Source organism: Nyctibius grandis, chromosome 5, assembly GCF_013368605.1.
Source record: "Nyctibius grandis isolate bNycGra1 chromosome 5, bNycGra1.pri, whole genome shotgun sequence".
In the NCBI taxonomy this organism is placed as follows: Eukaryota; Metazoa; Chordata; class Aves; order Nyctibiiformes; family Nyctibiidae; genus Nyctibius; species Nyctibius grandis.
The window spans coordinates 18,068,492-18,084,459 of record NC_090662.1 but is presented as its reverse complement, the minus strand read 5'-3'; the positions used below and the strand labels follow the sequence as shown (position 1 = coordinate 18,084,459).

At 40.2% G+C, this 15,968-nt stretch overlaps 1 protein-coding gene across 1 annotated transcript; it reads right to left on the bottom strand.

The window, feature by feature from the left end:
* Positions 1-324: 324 nt before the first annotated feature.
* Positions 325-10,669, bottom strand: GTSE1 (G2 and S-phase expressed 1). The gene is made up of 11 exons (XM_068402218.1): positions 10,591-10,669; positions 9,809-9,872; positions 9,116-9,728; positions 7,723-7,893; positions 6,633-6,780; positions 5,046-5,423; positions 4,781-4,853; positions 4,037-4,285; positions 2,670-2,835; positions 1,400-1,540; positions 325-408 (listed from the first exon to the last, which is right to left on the bottom strand). Exons 1-11 carry the CDS (start codon positions 10,667-10,669, stop codon positions 325-327), a joined length of 2,166 nt encoding a protein of 721 aa, XP_068258319.1.
* Positions 10,670-15,968: the final 5,299 nt, after the last annotated feature.

The window sequence follows — 15,968 nt, the reverse complement described above, 5'->3', positions numbered from 1 at the left end:
CATAGGGGATAAGGAATCAAAAGAAAATTGGTAGGAAATAAAAAGAGACTGTCTTCCAATAAAGAGAATATCCCTTTTTGCCTTAGAGCAACACAGTGTAAATACATCCATGAACAGAACCATTAATCAGACTTGGTTTGACTATATCAACACTGTTAGAATTCTATTGTGTTAATGCACTTCATCAGATAATCTTCAAAAAAAGTTCATCTTCAAAAATGCAGTTCATCTTTAAAAAAAAACCCCAAACCTATATGAGTAAAGAGTAAAACCTAAACACTTTAAAGATCACAGATGCCAAGAATTCTTCATTTCAACTCAAGTTCAGAACTTGAGTAGAGGGGAATCCAGATTTTCTTTGTTTACATCAGGACTCAGAGTGATAAGAGGTGAACTCAAATCAATTAGCTGAAAGAAGAAAAACAATAAAATTTAGCTATTCTAGTCAGCTGTTGAACATAACTCCTAGCAGCGATAATCTCTATTAACATAGTCTTCTCAAGTACTTTTTTTTTGTTTAGGATTCCTGTTAGTATCCAGAAGACAGACACTCAACCTTTTAGGTTCAGGTTTTTAAACATCTAACTCATTCTTAGACAAGCACAAGCTTCTCACGAGGTGGTTACTGCCCATACTCACCTTAAAAGCCTAAAAGGCTTTTCTGAGTTTCACTACTACGCATACTCAAGTGACGCTGTCATCCATGCGGGGCAGAGCACTTCTGAACTCCTCTGAACACAGCCCCAGAAGTCAGACTTCTGTGATCCTCTTTTGAGATACTTTGAAGGACCTGATATTAAATTGATCCTAACTACATCTGATGTCAAAGGCTACATCCTCATAGTTACCACCATTCATCTGACAATGTCTAAAGGCATCTACCTTCAAGCCACCAGTGTACAAAAAACACTTGCCCAGAAACGCTTGTCAAATTTAGAGTAGATTCCAACCCGCATCTTTGAACTAAGGAGGGGGATTAGGAAAGAAGTCACATAGGAGGGAGAGCCTTGCTTTTTTTCTGAAAATGAGCCGCTGCTGCCAAGAACTGAAAATTTGCAAGAGGAAAACAAGAGTCAGCATGCCTACTCTACTGCAGACAGCATTCACTTCCTGCCTCAGAACAGTTTCATTCTTTAACTGCTTTAAGCATTAAGTTCTTTCTCCATCCTCCTCATTTTCCTATTTGCATATTGCTGAGCCTTAGTTTAGAGCACACTGTTTGATCGTAAACATTGTTTTCTTTACTTAAGAGCACCTTAGCATGTAGTATCATACTGAATGTAGTGAGCTGATACTAAGTAAGTCTTACACTATTGTGGAGCTGCTCTACAGACAAGTATATGCAGCCAGTTCATTTTCTGCTAACATACTTGCACCAGAAGACTTGAATATGACTTACCTTTACCTGCCCTGAGAATGTAGGCTTTAGAGGAGTAATCTTACTCACTTCGGGAGTATTGGAAAGGTCAATCAGAGGCCTACTTTCACATTCTGAAGTCTGTGGGAGAGATTTGTCTACTCCAATGTCTACCAGTAAGGCCTTAAAAAAAAAAAGATAGGTAGTCCAGGTTTTTCCCTGGGTTCTCCATGCTACCTTCATAAACATTTAGGCAGTCAATTTAACTTATACAGCTGTAACAATCACAGGACAGGCTTAATTTACAAGTTGGGTATTTTTCATGCAGGATTGTTTGCACACAGAGCAGAAACCTCAGCTCTTGCTCTGCCAATGGCTAGCATCACAAATAGGCAAAATGCAGTGAGACGAAGCAAGAGAGCTCCTAATTTTTCACTTAAAAGCAGAGTTAAGTCAAATTTAAAACAGAATAGTATTAACTCTTAATATTTAAATGACTTGACTACAATTATTGTGCAATGTTATTTAGCCATATAAACTATTCTGTAGGGCTCCAAACTTTTGTTACACTTTTGTCCAGTGTAACTGCTCTATCCACATGCTAAGCAATTCTGTAACAGATACTTTGTGTCATCAAGTAAGCTAACACGGAAAATATGGATACAATAACATCAAATAATTAATCTACAGATTATTCTACTCCTGAATATTTGTAAATCAATAGCCACTTTGACAGGTTAATATTTCAGAACTACCAGTTCAGTCCTTTCTCCTTAATGTCCGTGGAGTGCCAGCTTTCAACATGAATCCAGTAGATTCTTGGGAGAGGGGAAAAGTGTTCACTGGACTAAGTACCTAGAATCATAGAACAGCTTGGGCTGGAAGGGACTTTAATATCATCTAGTTCCTAAGTTCGCTGCTACGTGGGCTTTGGGGTTTACTCCTCACGCATTGTATGCAGATTTGCACTGCTGTTAGGTGATTGAATTTAGCTACAGCAGTGCATTATTTTTAATTTTTTTTTTTTCAAAAGGGCTTTATGGCTGCAATTGGAACTGCCCCGTGACACTCTTTTCTAATCAAATCCACAAAGATTTCACAGCACTTATCCAGAAGTGGAAATTTAATATAAAACCTGAAAGTATTTGACTGTTCAGCTTTGAGATAGGAACAAACACAGTGGAAACATTGAACAGATGTTCAGTGCTAAAAACAGGCACTAGAGGGTGCACTTATCCCTCATCTTGAAACAATTTATTTTCAAGCAATTTACTTGGTAGGTTCTGTAGAAAAATGTGTTGTCATTTCTTACCTCAGTTTGTTTCTCTTCAGCCAGCTGATTTTGTACTTCAGCCTCTTTTAATTCATTTTCTGTTTTTTCTGGTGAGAAGTTAAGTGCAAGAGGTAGCACAGGTGGAGGAGATACATCATCTTCTGAAGATGATATCTGTGTCTTCCTCTCTTTTATCTGTTTAGAACTAGGGAAAAGAGCATTGGCAATAATTGAGTTCTTTAATCAGCATGAACTACTAAAGACAGACAAGCCAATGCCCTAAGCTCATTTTCTTCTTTTTTTACCCCAAGTTTTAATGACCAAAAGGCTTTCCAAATTTTCATCCAAAAATATGCTAGTTACCCGCAAAATACAAGATGCTTCATGGTGCAATAAATTTATAGCCTACCCATGCAAAAAAAAAAAAAGAGCTAATGATTTCAGGATGAATAATTTAATTTTAAATTGACATATACATGCAGCCTAAACTTCACATAAGCAATTTTGGTTTTTTAGACTTTGAAGAAACACCGAGCAAACAAGTGCTGATATTGCATGTCACCGAGCAACCCACTTCAGTCCCTACTGAGAGGAAGTACTGACACCAGCTGGAGGACCAGGAGTTGTAATCTGATTAGTATGATAAAGTCATTGTAGAGAGAGTAAGTTTCCTTGAGAGAAAAGACTATTTTGGACATTTAGCCTAAGTAACATGACATACAGGAAGAGTTTTCTAGCCATGAACAGTATTAAAGCAGGAACGATTCACCTCCACCAACCATGAAGCAAGCCTGCATACATATATATGGCAGTTGTGAGAAGATGTTGGGTTGATAATATGAAGGTGGAAACATTATTTTCACAGAAAACAAACATAATTAACAACAGTGTAGGATTCATCCATTCTGCAACAGATTATTTCAAATGAAACATAAGTAAACCTGCTCAGAAACTAAAGTTCAGTCAACTAAATGCTTGGCTTTTTGACTGATGCTTTAACAAAGTGCAATTTCAAAGCATTGGTAACAGTATAAAACAGTAATATGTATTTTAACCAGCTACTTCTCTTCATCAGAAGGCAATAACAAAATAACACCAACACCAAATCTGTTTTCAGTCAGAGCATCAGATGTAAGTCTTAAGTTGTCCACTAGGTCAAGAAATGCAAATAACTTCCTATTAGAGATTATAATTCTTTAACTATAGATACTGACTCATCTCAGTAAGGCTTGTAGTATTTTACTAGTCACAAGATATATATCTTTATTAGGCCTATACAGCATCTATGCTCAATTGCTTTATTCTAATGTTTAGCAGAGGTCCTTGAAACCTGCAAGTCATCATTAAAATTCGCTTAGAGGCAGTTTGCCTAAAATACTCATTTCATATATGGAGGTTTGTCTTACCCAGCTGTAAGAGTCTTTTTGGTGGAAAAGCTGGAACTTTGGTGAACAGATGCAGCATGTGGAGAAAATTCTATTCTTGGTGCCGTTTTAGGAGTCACTGCTGGAAATCCTGAGATACGACGAACAGGTGTAGGTAAGCAAGACCGTTTCAGACTGGCAGGAGTCATGGAGAAAGACCTCTCAGGAAAACAAGAATTCTGAAAGATCCCATCTGCTGAGGCTTTCACAGGAGTGCTGACTGCCATGGCACTAAAAAAAAAAAAAAAAAAAGGAACATGCATTAGCCAAAATATTCTAGAAACAGTTTTATTCATATAATTCTACTAAGGAATAGAAATCAGTTTCCCTTTGGTCAGTAAGGGAACAGTAATCATCATAAAGTTGATAATCACAGCATAGTATGGGCTTTACTTGACAAGAATTCTTTCATGAATGACACTAGTCTATTTAGCACTGCAAAGAAAACCCTCTTCTTCTGAAGGAGGGGGGAGGTTGTTTTGTTTAGTTTTGGGTTTTCTGGGGTTTTTTGTTTGTTTTTTGTTTTTTTGGGGGTTTTTTGTTTTGTTTTGTTTTTTGGTTTTTTTTTTTAAATCAGTTCCAACAGGCATTAACACAACTAACCTGGAGGGTCTCAAGGGACTAGACACGAGGTTAGAAATTTAAAACAAAGATTGTTGCAACACCCAACCATGTCGCATTCTAAGAAGCATGCCTCAGTACATTCAATTTTCAGTTAAGCCCTACCTTCCAAGTGTACCACAAAATGTTAATCCAAGAGATGGTGTTGCTTTTGGTGCCGATTTGTTTGGTGGTATATCTGAAGAGAAAAGTTTTGTTAATTGCTATCCACATTTGTTATTTTTTTTTAATAACAGATACCTTGCAGTTAAAATACTAATTCCTTCTGAGAGGTAGACAGAAACATAATGAAACAAACAACAAGCATTCAAGGTACTATTTGCTTTTAATAGCCAAGCTAGAAGACAGGTCATGCAAAGTGTGTGCTTACCTCCAGTCTTCACTGGACCCTTAGTTTGACTTGTAGGAACAGACAAAACTCTAGCCTTGGGCTTTGGACACAGGCTTCCTTTTGTTGCATTTTCATCTTTATTCGGCTGACATAGCTTCTGCAGACTGGGAACAGAGCTCAGCCTCTGGATTCCACTGCCTACAGCCTCAGTTGATGTTGCAGAAGCTGAAGATTTAGCCAAGCTTACAGCACTAGATAACCTGGGAGTACTAGCTGATCTTGCTTGCTTCCTGGATTTCTCAGTACTGGCACCCTGCAGAGATGACACTACAGCAGGTCTGACAAGGGCCAGCCTGTTTGTACTAGATGAAAGATTAGAGCCACTCACACGAGCTTTTGAAGACATGCTTGATTTTCCTGAAATAGAAAGTCAAGTTATACTTCTGAATCATCGCTTATTGCTAAGTTTTTGACTAAGCAGAATAATTATGTTCACACAGTAAAGAAAAACAGCAGTTTACAGCATTTAAATTTATGTACCAACAATTCAAGTTAAGGAGAACACATACAACTACTGAAAACTTACTCCCTGACTTCTCCAGCAATTTTGTCTGTTTTAGAAAGTCTCCTCACCAAATTCCTGAATTACTGCAATCGAGTCAAAGAATATTCAAGGAATGCCAAAACAGCTTGCAGATTCAAGTTACATTTTCAGCATTTTCTCCCAGCATAGTTGGCTCTGTTCCCTTAAGCAGGCATTCCAGAAGGTAATAGTTCAAGTTACACTGATTAACATCACAGGCTGAACTACCCCAAAAGTGCTTTTCTCAGTTTTGTTTATGGTTCTTACTTTTAGTCTGTAGGATACTTTCATTAATAGGATGAATCTTGACTAGACACTTTATCATATAAAATAATTCTTATTAAGCTTTAACTTTTACTGATATATTATTATCCATCCAGAAACAAAATACAAAATAAAAATTTGCAGTAACTTGGTATCTTGATAGACCTACAAGAACTGTGGTGCTTACATCTGTCAGTAGTTTTAGGAGACTATTTTCTGATCCTTTGAGGCTTACTGAAAGGGTCAAATTGATGTCCTCATTATAGTATAAGCCTCTTGGTTGTATTCAGTTATCTCCCCAGAGGTTTGGTTTTTTTTTTTCCCCAATCTGCTTGAGTAAAGCTCATCCTTTTATTTGACTTATAGAAACTTGGAATTGGGCCTTCCACCTTCCTTCTGTATTTCAGTTGTTTTGGTGTTGGCTTTTTTTTTAAATTCAAGTTAGACAGCTTACAGCATTCAGAAGCTCATGTAACTTGGCCACTACAGAGAAGATCACATACAAAAACAGGCTGAGGCATTGCTTACTATCTAGCTGTGTCAACCCTCGTATGTAGGCATCAGGCTTACATAAGCCTAGTTTTTACAAATGATAGAAGTCTAAGATTTATCTTTAGTCCACAGAGATTTACTGGGCAAAATTTTACTCTCCATTCAAAACCTTTCTTACTGCTTGTATGTACTGGACACCATTAAAACACATCCAAACCCACAGTCCAAGACATGCTTAGCTACTTCAAAATTGATTTGTGGCACAAGTCTGTAAGAAGAGTGATTACCATTTTGTCCTATGGGAGAAATGGGTAAACTTGAATTCAGACTTGAGTTCATGCTGGAAACTGATGATGAAGAAGATAAAGTAGTCCTTCTTGTGAGACCACTGGCAACACCAAGACATTTCAGATGTGTTATCTTCTTTAAGCTAGGCTGAATCAGAGAATATAGTTTATTCAAAAGCAAAAAAAATATTTAGCACATTATTTTGCCATGCTTTTTCTTGGTATTACAGCTTTTTATTGGTGAATTTTAGAGAAGCTCCTTCCTCAGATTACAGTTTAAAAAGTTAATTTTCTTAGAAACAGTTCATTATATCCAAGTTATTATATAGACCTAGAACATCAGATCTAGGAGGTGGACTGCTATTTTTATTCCTGCCACAAATCTGAGTATGGACTTAAAGGGTTAAGGAATCAAAGGAGTAAACAGAGACACCAGTATATGCTGGGCACCAACCAGCTGCAAAGCTGCTTTACAGAAGAGGCCCTTGGGAGTGCTGGTGGACAAGTTTAGCATGAGCCAGCAATGTGCCCTTGCAGCAAAGAATGCTAACAGTATCTGGGACTTCATGGTCCTGTGCAAGTGACTCTAGGAGGCCCTGCTTGAGCAGGAGGTTGGACCAGATGACCTCAAGAGGTCCCTTCCAACATCAACCATTCTGTGATTCAGTGAAGTGGCATGCAGTATGGAAGTAGGTATCTAAAGCTTCAAAACAGCTCCTGCCAGCTATAGGTATTCTATACCTTCATACAAGTTATGGCAACTTTTTCATATGGTATAGTTAACTACACACATCAAAAACTTTGTTTCTTACAGAAAATTGGTGATCACTTACCTGCAGCTAGTGCTTTAAAAACAAAAGTAATGCTTGTTAATCCAACACATTCATAGTTGCTCTTAAGTATGTTCTTGTGTTATAGACTTAGAATACACATTCAAGAACGGCAATTACAGAACAGAGACTACTTTTCCTTAAAACCATTACACACAACAACGATTTGGCTTTAAATTAGAAAGTAAACTATATTCAGTTTTTTCTTTTTATCAGAACATCACAAAAATTATTTTCATATTAAGAATGCTTGCCATTACCTTACTTGGTGCAGGAAGGGCTTTTTTGTCTCGTGCTGAGGAACTGCCACTGTACGAAGACTCAAAGACATCTGAAGCAGCACTAGATTTATCAGAAATTAGATCTTCTGATGTTCCCATGCTGTTCAAGTCTCTCTTTGTAGAAATACTAGTATGTTTTCCTGGTTTGGGCTGCAAATTTTAGTGCAACATTTTAAAAGCTACTAGTGTTTCTAGAAACCAAAATAAAGATTTTCACACAGATTGATCTTGTTAGGAAACCAAGACAATGAAGAAGCTTTGAACCCAGTCAAGTCCTTAGTCTTTAGACTAATATAGTTTAAAGTTAGTCTAGTGAGCGTACTTGCTAAGTACTAGAACATGCTTGAACCCAGACACTGGACATCAACCTAAGGCCAGTTCTGCAACAATTCATCAGCACAAGTTTCATATAATCATATTCACCTACATACTGTAACAGCTGTTCCTTACGACTATGAGATCTCCATTTAATTCATATTCTTCCACTTTACTCTAGCTTTCCAAAAGATGAGACATTACAATAGTAGACTTCATCATCCAAACTGACTATTTAGACAGTGGGGTACAATTTGGCTAGTTAAAGCATTAATACTGTGCCTTTTCTCATAGCACCCAAAATCAAGAAGAGACTTATACCACAAAGGAATCAAAGGGTCCCCTATTTTCTACAGGTGATGGTTCCCAAGGAGCCAATAGCACATTTTCAGTAAAACCTGCAGTACATTCTAGAGCCTAAGCCATAATGTGTAGAGCAATAAAATCCAGAAGATATTCTATATAGGGAGTGGGATTTGTGCACACCATGTCACTAACACAGCTGTTTCCTTGCTATGCTAGAATACATTTCAGTTGGTCACATAGCCACACCCTAAATGTAATGCCATTAATCAGTACTTTTCATGATTGAGACAAGTTGTGGACGGAACTAGAGCTAAAGATTTCCCCATCCTATCAAAATAATTGTGGGGTTCCCCCCCTAGCCTCCACTGACAAGGGTTAACAGTAAACAAAGCCATTTTTGCACATGAAGTCACTAAGAACACTGCAGTAATTTTACCAGAAACACAACAGTGTTTAAACAGAAGCCAGGAATGATGGTATTCACAAAACCAGAGTACAATGGAGAAGAAATTTGCCTGCAGATGCTCTACATTGTCATTATAGATAAACTAGTCGGCTACTATACCATAGTGCCTGCCCTGACTTTTCTTTTTTATATATAATGTTTCCTGCCTGAGGATCTTAGGAGGTAGAGAAACATCAGAAGATTAAACTTGACATTTAAAAATAAAAGCTTGTACAGTTTAAACATTCCTAGAACACACAAAGGCCACGTTTAAAGAAAACATTGCTGCCCAGAAGCTGTCTTTACCTTTTCCAAATTCAACAAATTGCTTTTTCCAAGAGTAGATGAAGGTCTTGGCATTGGCAGTTTGCCAGTTGCCTTCTTATTTCTTTCCTTAGTTTTCTGTTCTTGTGCCAGAGGTGAACTGGCAATTTTTGTAGGAGATACATGAGTTTTAACAGGGCTTCTGTTTGGAGGAGTATGAAGAGCATGTGTTTTGTCATTTGACAAAAGTTTATCCGATTCCTTCAGAAAACAAGGTGGCAGCTGACATGCTGGGCTTTCCCATACACAGTATGTCTCCCTTTTAACAGCCCTGGGACTTTTGTCTATATTTTGGTTTCTCAGTATTTTCAATTTTGACTTTGAGTCCACAAATTTTTCTATAATCTTGTTTTCCCATTCTTCTGATTGGCTTACTTCAGTCTGTTCATTCTTGCTTCCAGTCTCTATTTGCAGTGCTAGCAAATGAGCTTCTTTGAAAATTTGCACAAATTTCTCTTCTGTAAGTGGGCTCCACGTGAGTTTATCAGAAGCAGGCACACTCTTTTTTTCAGCACTTTTTTTTGCTTCAATACTGACAGCAATACATTTTTCTTTGTGTCCTAAAGGTCCAACAAAAACTTCATCTTCATTTCCACTACGAAGAAAAATAAGTCAGCCCAGCACCTTGTGTGTGTCCATTTCAAAGGTATATTTACTTGTTGACCCTTCACTTACCTTGCTGGAGAAAGTGAAAGGTCAAAATCAAACTTTTCGTCAGTCAGAAGAGGGAAGCCTGAAACTATAACAAGCATTTTGTCACAGTGGGGATTTGCAATAAAAATGATTGCATTATGCTTTGACAATTTGGTGAAGCTGATGTCAGATGGCAGAGAAAGTTTTAGCTACCAAGTTTAAATAATTAAAATCATAAAACATGTTTTAGGTCAAAGAAATTGAAGGTACAGCTGTGAATATGATCATAATTGTGATAGATGCTCAAATACGAAAGATCTCAATGCTAATTTCTAAGCATCCATAATAGGAACATGGGATCTGGCTGTGGGAAAGGGTATCAGCAGCCTCCAATCAAGAAAATCGAGAATATATAACCTAGAGCTATATGACAATGCATTTGTCCTATCAGTCAGTTCTTTTCTGGTTCAGACCACCACAGGACAGTAACATAAGCCAGGGAGAAAGATTAGTTTTAGCTAATATATACACTAAATATTCATTGAACACACAGCAGACAGATATGGAAAAGGGAGGAGCTCAGATTAGTATATAGAAGATAGATTGATGACATTATGTTGCTACTACACATGCTCTAGCACCAGTGCTCCATAAGCTCTTGAGGAGGCTTGTAAGCCTGAGGCTGGCAACAGCAGCCCATGCAAGGAAACAAGTACATAAAACAGTATATAAAGCAGATACAGGAGGTCTACTGATCTGAACTGTCTTAACTTTTAATAAGGGATACACCAGGTAGAGAATATTGCAACATGTTCTCCACCTACCATTGCTCATGCAAATACCCAGTTTTTCTTCAATCACATGACTCGAGCAATGTGCTGCCATTTCTTTTCCTTCCTCCATAGTCTCTGGAAAATACAGAATTAGCTATGCAGTAGGTTTAAAAAAACAACAATAAGGTCACAGAAGTTTATGATACTGCCAAATTAGCAAGGAGATAAACATTCCCTTTGAAGACTCCTATATGTTATGTTTAGGGACAGCCACACAAACATGGTTTCTGGGATGTCACACATCTTACCATCCTCTCTTGAAACGTGCTATCAAATTATCTGAGACTATATATATGTAAAGTGTTGCAACTTCTGTAAAAAGCCTTCAAATACAGCAGTGATGCCTAGGATTTCTGAAATTCCTTACTGCAAACTCCGTGTTCAGCAACTAAACTTATGTGAACGCAGCTGCAATGGGCAGCACGGCTGGACCACTGGAGCAACAGTGTCACCCCACAGTCAAAAAAAAAAAAAAAACACCAAACAAAAAAAACAAACACCTTTTTATAGCACTAATTCGAGACTGGCGTAACCGGGATCGCTGCTCCGCAGAGGAAACGCGTGCTGGGCTTAAGACCGCGCCTTTCACGTGTGGGCAGAAACCCACCAAATACGATCTGCCCTGGAGCCACGGCAGGCTCGTCCCTACCTGAACACAACCCGCCCAGGCCTTGCTGAGAGCTCGGCCAGGAGACCCTCACCAGAGTACCTCAGGGGTGCGGCCAGACCGACGGGATTAACGCCGAGCACGGACCTACCAGGGCTGGTCCCTCACGGGGCCGCTCAGCAGGGCCCACCGGAGCCGAGGGGACCCCCACACACACACCCGAGGGAGGAGCGGCCACCCGGTGTGCGCGGAGCCGCTCACGAGCCACACGGAGCCCCGTGGGGAGCCGCCCTGCCTCAGGAGAGAGCGCGCACCTCCCTCCCCCGACCGCAACGGCCCCCCTGGGGGAAGGGGAAGGCCTCCGGACACCCGCCGCCCCGCTCACCGCCTGACAGACCCCAGCGCGGCGGTGCCGCCCGGGCGTTTGAAATGGCGCCCCGCCCACGTGTCGCGCCGCGCGTCCTCATTGGCCGGTTCGAACGATACGCGGCAGCTCGCCCCGCCCCACCCCGCCCCACCCCACCCCACCCCACCCCACCCCACCCCACCCCGGGGCGTGCTGGGGCCTGTAGTTGGCCGGGGGCCGCCTCAGGCTGGGCTTCCCCCGCTCACCGTGGGCAGCCTGTAACAGGTTAAATATATGTAATTGTTCACGGCCTGGTAGAACTAGCGATGGACCTTTGAGCATCACAGCACCCAGGGTCATCACAGGCTTCCCAAAAGGCTGCTGTAGGCGGCCCTGGGGTGGCTGGCTGGCTGCTGGCAGCCATGGCTGGGGCTGTGGCTGTGGCTGTGGCCGTGGCCCCTGCTGCTCCGCTCGGCTTTGCAGGCCAGGCCGCTCCTTTGGCGCTTTGTGCTCTTCAAGTGCAGGTTCCAGCCTTGTTGTTTAATTCCAGCCTTGCTGTTTGCATGTCCAAAGAAGGGCAACGAAGCTGGGGGAAGGGTATAGAGGACAAGTCCTATGAGGAGCGGCTGAAGGAACTGGGGTTGTTCAGTCTGGAGAAAAGGAGGCTGAGGGGAGACCTTATCGCTCTCTACAGCTTCCCGAAAGGAGGTTGTAGCAAGGCGGGTGTCAGTCTTTTCTCCCAGGTGATAAGTGACAGGACGAGAGGAAATGGCCTCAAGTTGCACCAGGGGAGGTTTAGATTGGGTATTAGGAAAAATTTCTTCACTGAAAGAGTTATCAAGCCACACAGATAACCTGTGGAACAGGCTGCCCAGGGAAGTGGTGGAGTCACCATCCCTGGAGGTATTTAAAAGACATGTAGATGTGGTGCTTAGGGACACGGTTTAGTGGTGGACTGGGCAGTGCTGGGTTAACAGTTGGACTAGATGATCTTAAAGGTCCTTTCCAACCAAAACCATTTTATTTATATTTTATGATACCTGCTGTTTGTCACTGCAGGGCCCAGTTTGACTGGCTGACCTCAGCAGCCATGGTGGTGGCAGCAATGGAAGGGAAAGCCTCCATGCACTTGCCATGTAGGAAGAGTGGTGTCTGCAGTAGCTGTCTGCAGACCTGTGGCCAGGACGTGCAGGGAGCCCAGGAGTTGGTTGGGGACTCCTGAAGCACTTGGCTTCGGGGCCTTGCTGGGGTGCAGGGCCTCAGGGTGACTCCTGGCACAGCTGCTGTGCTAGTTATGGTGGAGGGTGAAGGTGGGCTCCTTTTGTTTCCTCTACACCTTTGCTGGATATGATTGTCCTTGTAACTTAACTGCACCAAAAGGGGTATGTACCTGTTCCTAAGCTGACACAAGGAATAGCAAGATTCCTGGATGTCAGTCCCAGCTACTGCAAATTAATACAGGCTGACTGATAGAATAGTTTTAAAAGTAGACCCACATCAGTTAGAAACACCAGGAAAATGCCACTCTTCCATGTTTCTTCTGTTGTTTGATGCTGTGCAGTGCTTTGGGTTTCTTCCCTCAGAAGTTGCACTCAAGTGATATATTCTGTTCTCAGTATTTTGGGATGACTAACTAAATCACTGGACTGGAATTTAGCAGCCGAATGAGAATGGTTAATTGTGACGTGCAAAATATTTTGTAACCCTTTCTCTACTTGGCCACTTATATTTTGGTATCTTTCATGCAACCTTGCAAGCAGTATATATGCAAGTTATATATATAGCAAGTATCCTGTGTATTGGCTAATATGCACAGTAAATGGCTGGGACAAATAGGCTACTAGGCTGAGTATTAACATGCTCACCTCCTACCTTTCCTCCCTCCCCATCACCCCAGGAGTCCCTCCTGGCTGGCAGTGGTCAGTCAGGTGGGGAAGTGTCAGGCTTTGTTGCCCATAAAACAGGCCAATCCTCATTATTACAGAGTTTCTGTCTTCCAGCTTTTTATCTCAGGATTTTATACCTTCCTTTGGTGTTTTTCTCATGGGTCCTTGAATTACTATCACTGATGTAACAATTTCAATTCTACATTTTTACCGTTCTTCTCTTGCATTGCTTTAGCTTATAGAATGTCTCACTAATAGCTCAACAGCAATTTTTTTTTCAGTAAGTTGAGCAAGGGTCATGAGCAAGGGTCCATGGCTGTATTAACAAAACTGAGTCAGGAGCATTATAAAGGATAATTTTCCACAAAGAAAATTATGATAGAAGAATAAAAGTTGGGAGATCTCAAGAGTCTATTGTATGACCAAAAATCAACAATCTCACACTTCTGAGATAAGGTTTGCATACACCTCCTTTTGCTTAGTTCAGTCAAAATGTGAAAGCATCAATAAGAAACAGAAAACCAAGATGAAATTAATGGGGAAAGGGGCAAATACACTGTAAGTGCTCCAGATCTTAGGACTGAAGGTAGGAAAAATGTGTAAAGAAAACAGGAAAAATCTGATGTACAGCTTGTATCGTGGCATCTAACACTCTGTACGTGTTCTTTAAGAAAACAGAATCCAGAAGTTGTAACTGCCTATAGTCTCCGGATCAGGTCTCAAAAATCTAGAAGTGATTCAAGTCAGTAATTCTTTACTGATGTCCGAATTTCTTCCTCCACGTCATTGTAATATTTCTATTTTTCTGTATCTAATATGTTACTAATAATGGAGAATGATATGACATCCTCGGTAGCTCCGCTGGTTCCAGTGACACACTTTTACTCACACAGCCGTTAGAAGTGAACAGCACATGCACTTCTGTTGAAGTGCACACTGATGTACTAGTCTTGTAACAAGTTTACTTAAAGGAAATGGAGACTCAATCAGTTTCCATTAAACGGTCCTGGTGTCAATGAAATTAAAATAGCTCTTTTTATAAATGTTATTTATGGAAACGAGTCTTAAGACCACTGAGAGTATGAGTAAACAAGCTCAGTCTTAATTTTCTGGAGTGTAAGTCATATCCCAAGACATATTTGGAAATTGCTAATTGTTTGACTAAAAGTAAAGGAACCAATCTGATTTATATAAAAATATAAATGCTATGTGAAGGAAAGGCAAAAGCCTTTAGAAATGCACCAGATCTACAAGTTCAGATTTGTCTTAATAGCAATTATATGTGACAAAAAGCTTAAAGTAACAGTTAAATGAGAAATAAGGTTGTCTTAATTTTTTTGGCAGTTTAAAGACGATACAAGAAGGTGTTCACATTTTGCTTTGGGAAAGAAGGGCTTTGGCCTGTTTTTCTAAACTACAAGTTTAAATGTGTTTATTCACGAGCCCTACAAATAGTTACTGGACCATTGGATTTATTATACTAAACCCACCATTAAGCCAGCTAATCATGCAATGCCCAGCTTTTGGGGGAACTTCTGCATTGGCACAGCCTCTTGTTAGTTGATGGCTCCAGGTGGTCAGGGAAGAATAGGATGTATGTGACTTTGTTACTAACCCTACATGTCCAAATGTTTTCTTTTGTGTGATATACTGCTTATTGACTGCTTATTGAATATGATTGTCTTATAGAAGTCAACATATTATTAAAGAAAGCACCTACTTTTTCATAAAAATGTTAAAATATTAGAGCACATATAAGTGATGGTGGCTTGAAATTTCACTCCAGACAAGTTAAACCAAATTAGCTGTAGAAAGGAACTAAGTTTTACCCCAAAATAGCCTGTGATCTAATAGAAAGTAGTTCTAAGTTACAGCTCATCCTGTGTTTTTCATCACCAGCACCCTCCATCTGTGCATTACTTGTGTTGCTATGAATTTGGCAACACTTTAGCAGTGAGCTACTGTTTATAAGAAGGGATCCCAGCAGCTAAAAGAAGCCAGTCGTTGGGATTACTCATTACTTGCCTTGTGAGCTCTTTCAGAGAATTTCTTGAAGAACTATGTCAAAATCAGCTTTAGAAAACCAGTAATTTGAGAATTTTGCCACATATCAAGCACTGCCAGATTAGCGTTGGTCAAGTTGGTGGACGTGGGAGAAAGATTCCTTTTGTTGGTACTGAGTGAATATTTTCCTCTTTTGTGCAAGGAAACAAGAGGATAAAAAAGGACAACTTTTTCCTCTCTGCAAGAAGACTTCTGATTCATTGGGAACTCGGTCACCAAGACACCATGAATGCTTCCAGAAGGTAAGCTGTGGGTACTGCATTCCCTTCAGGCAGGAACAGGAAAGAATATTGACAGAAAGAATACTGACAGAATATTCCTCTCATGGTCTTCACATGATGCTGCCAGATGATCATGATACTGTGTTATTTTATTTGCAGTTACACAAGATGGAAGGTAGCCCTTGTCCTGATACGAATGTTAAATGTGTATATCTAATTCTACAACTACTTTCTGTAAAATCTCA

Bases quoted from the DNA above. Each gene is read 5' to 3' on its own strand.
- GTSE1 (XM_068402218.1), bottom strand. From the start codon at position 10,669: ATGGAGGAAGGAAAAGAAATGGCAGCACATTGCTCGAGTCATGTGATT. The intron at 4,854-5,045 runs GTAAGCACACAC...TTTTCTCTTCAG, and splicing joins GGGTCCAGTGAAGACTGGAG to ATATACCACCAAACAAATCG. The intron at 409-1,399 runs GTAAGTCATATT...TTCTTCTTTCAG, and splicing joins CATTCTCAGGGCAGGTAAAG to CTAATTGATTTGAGTTCACC.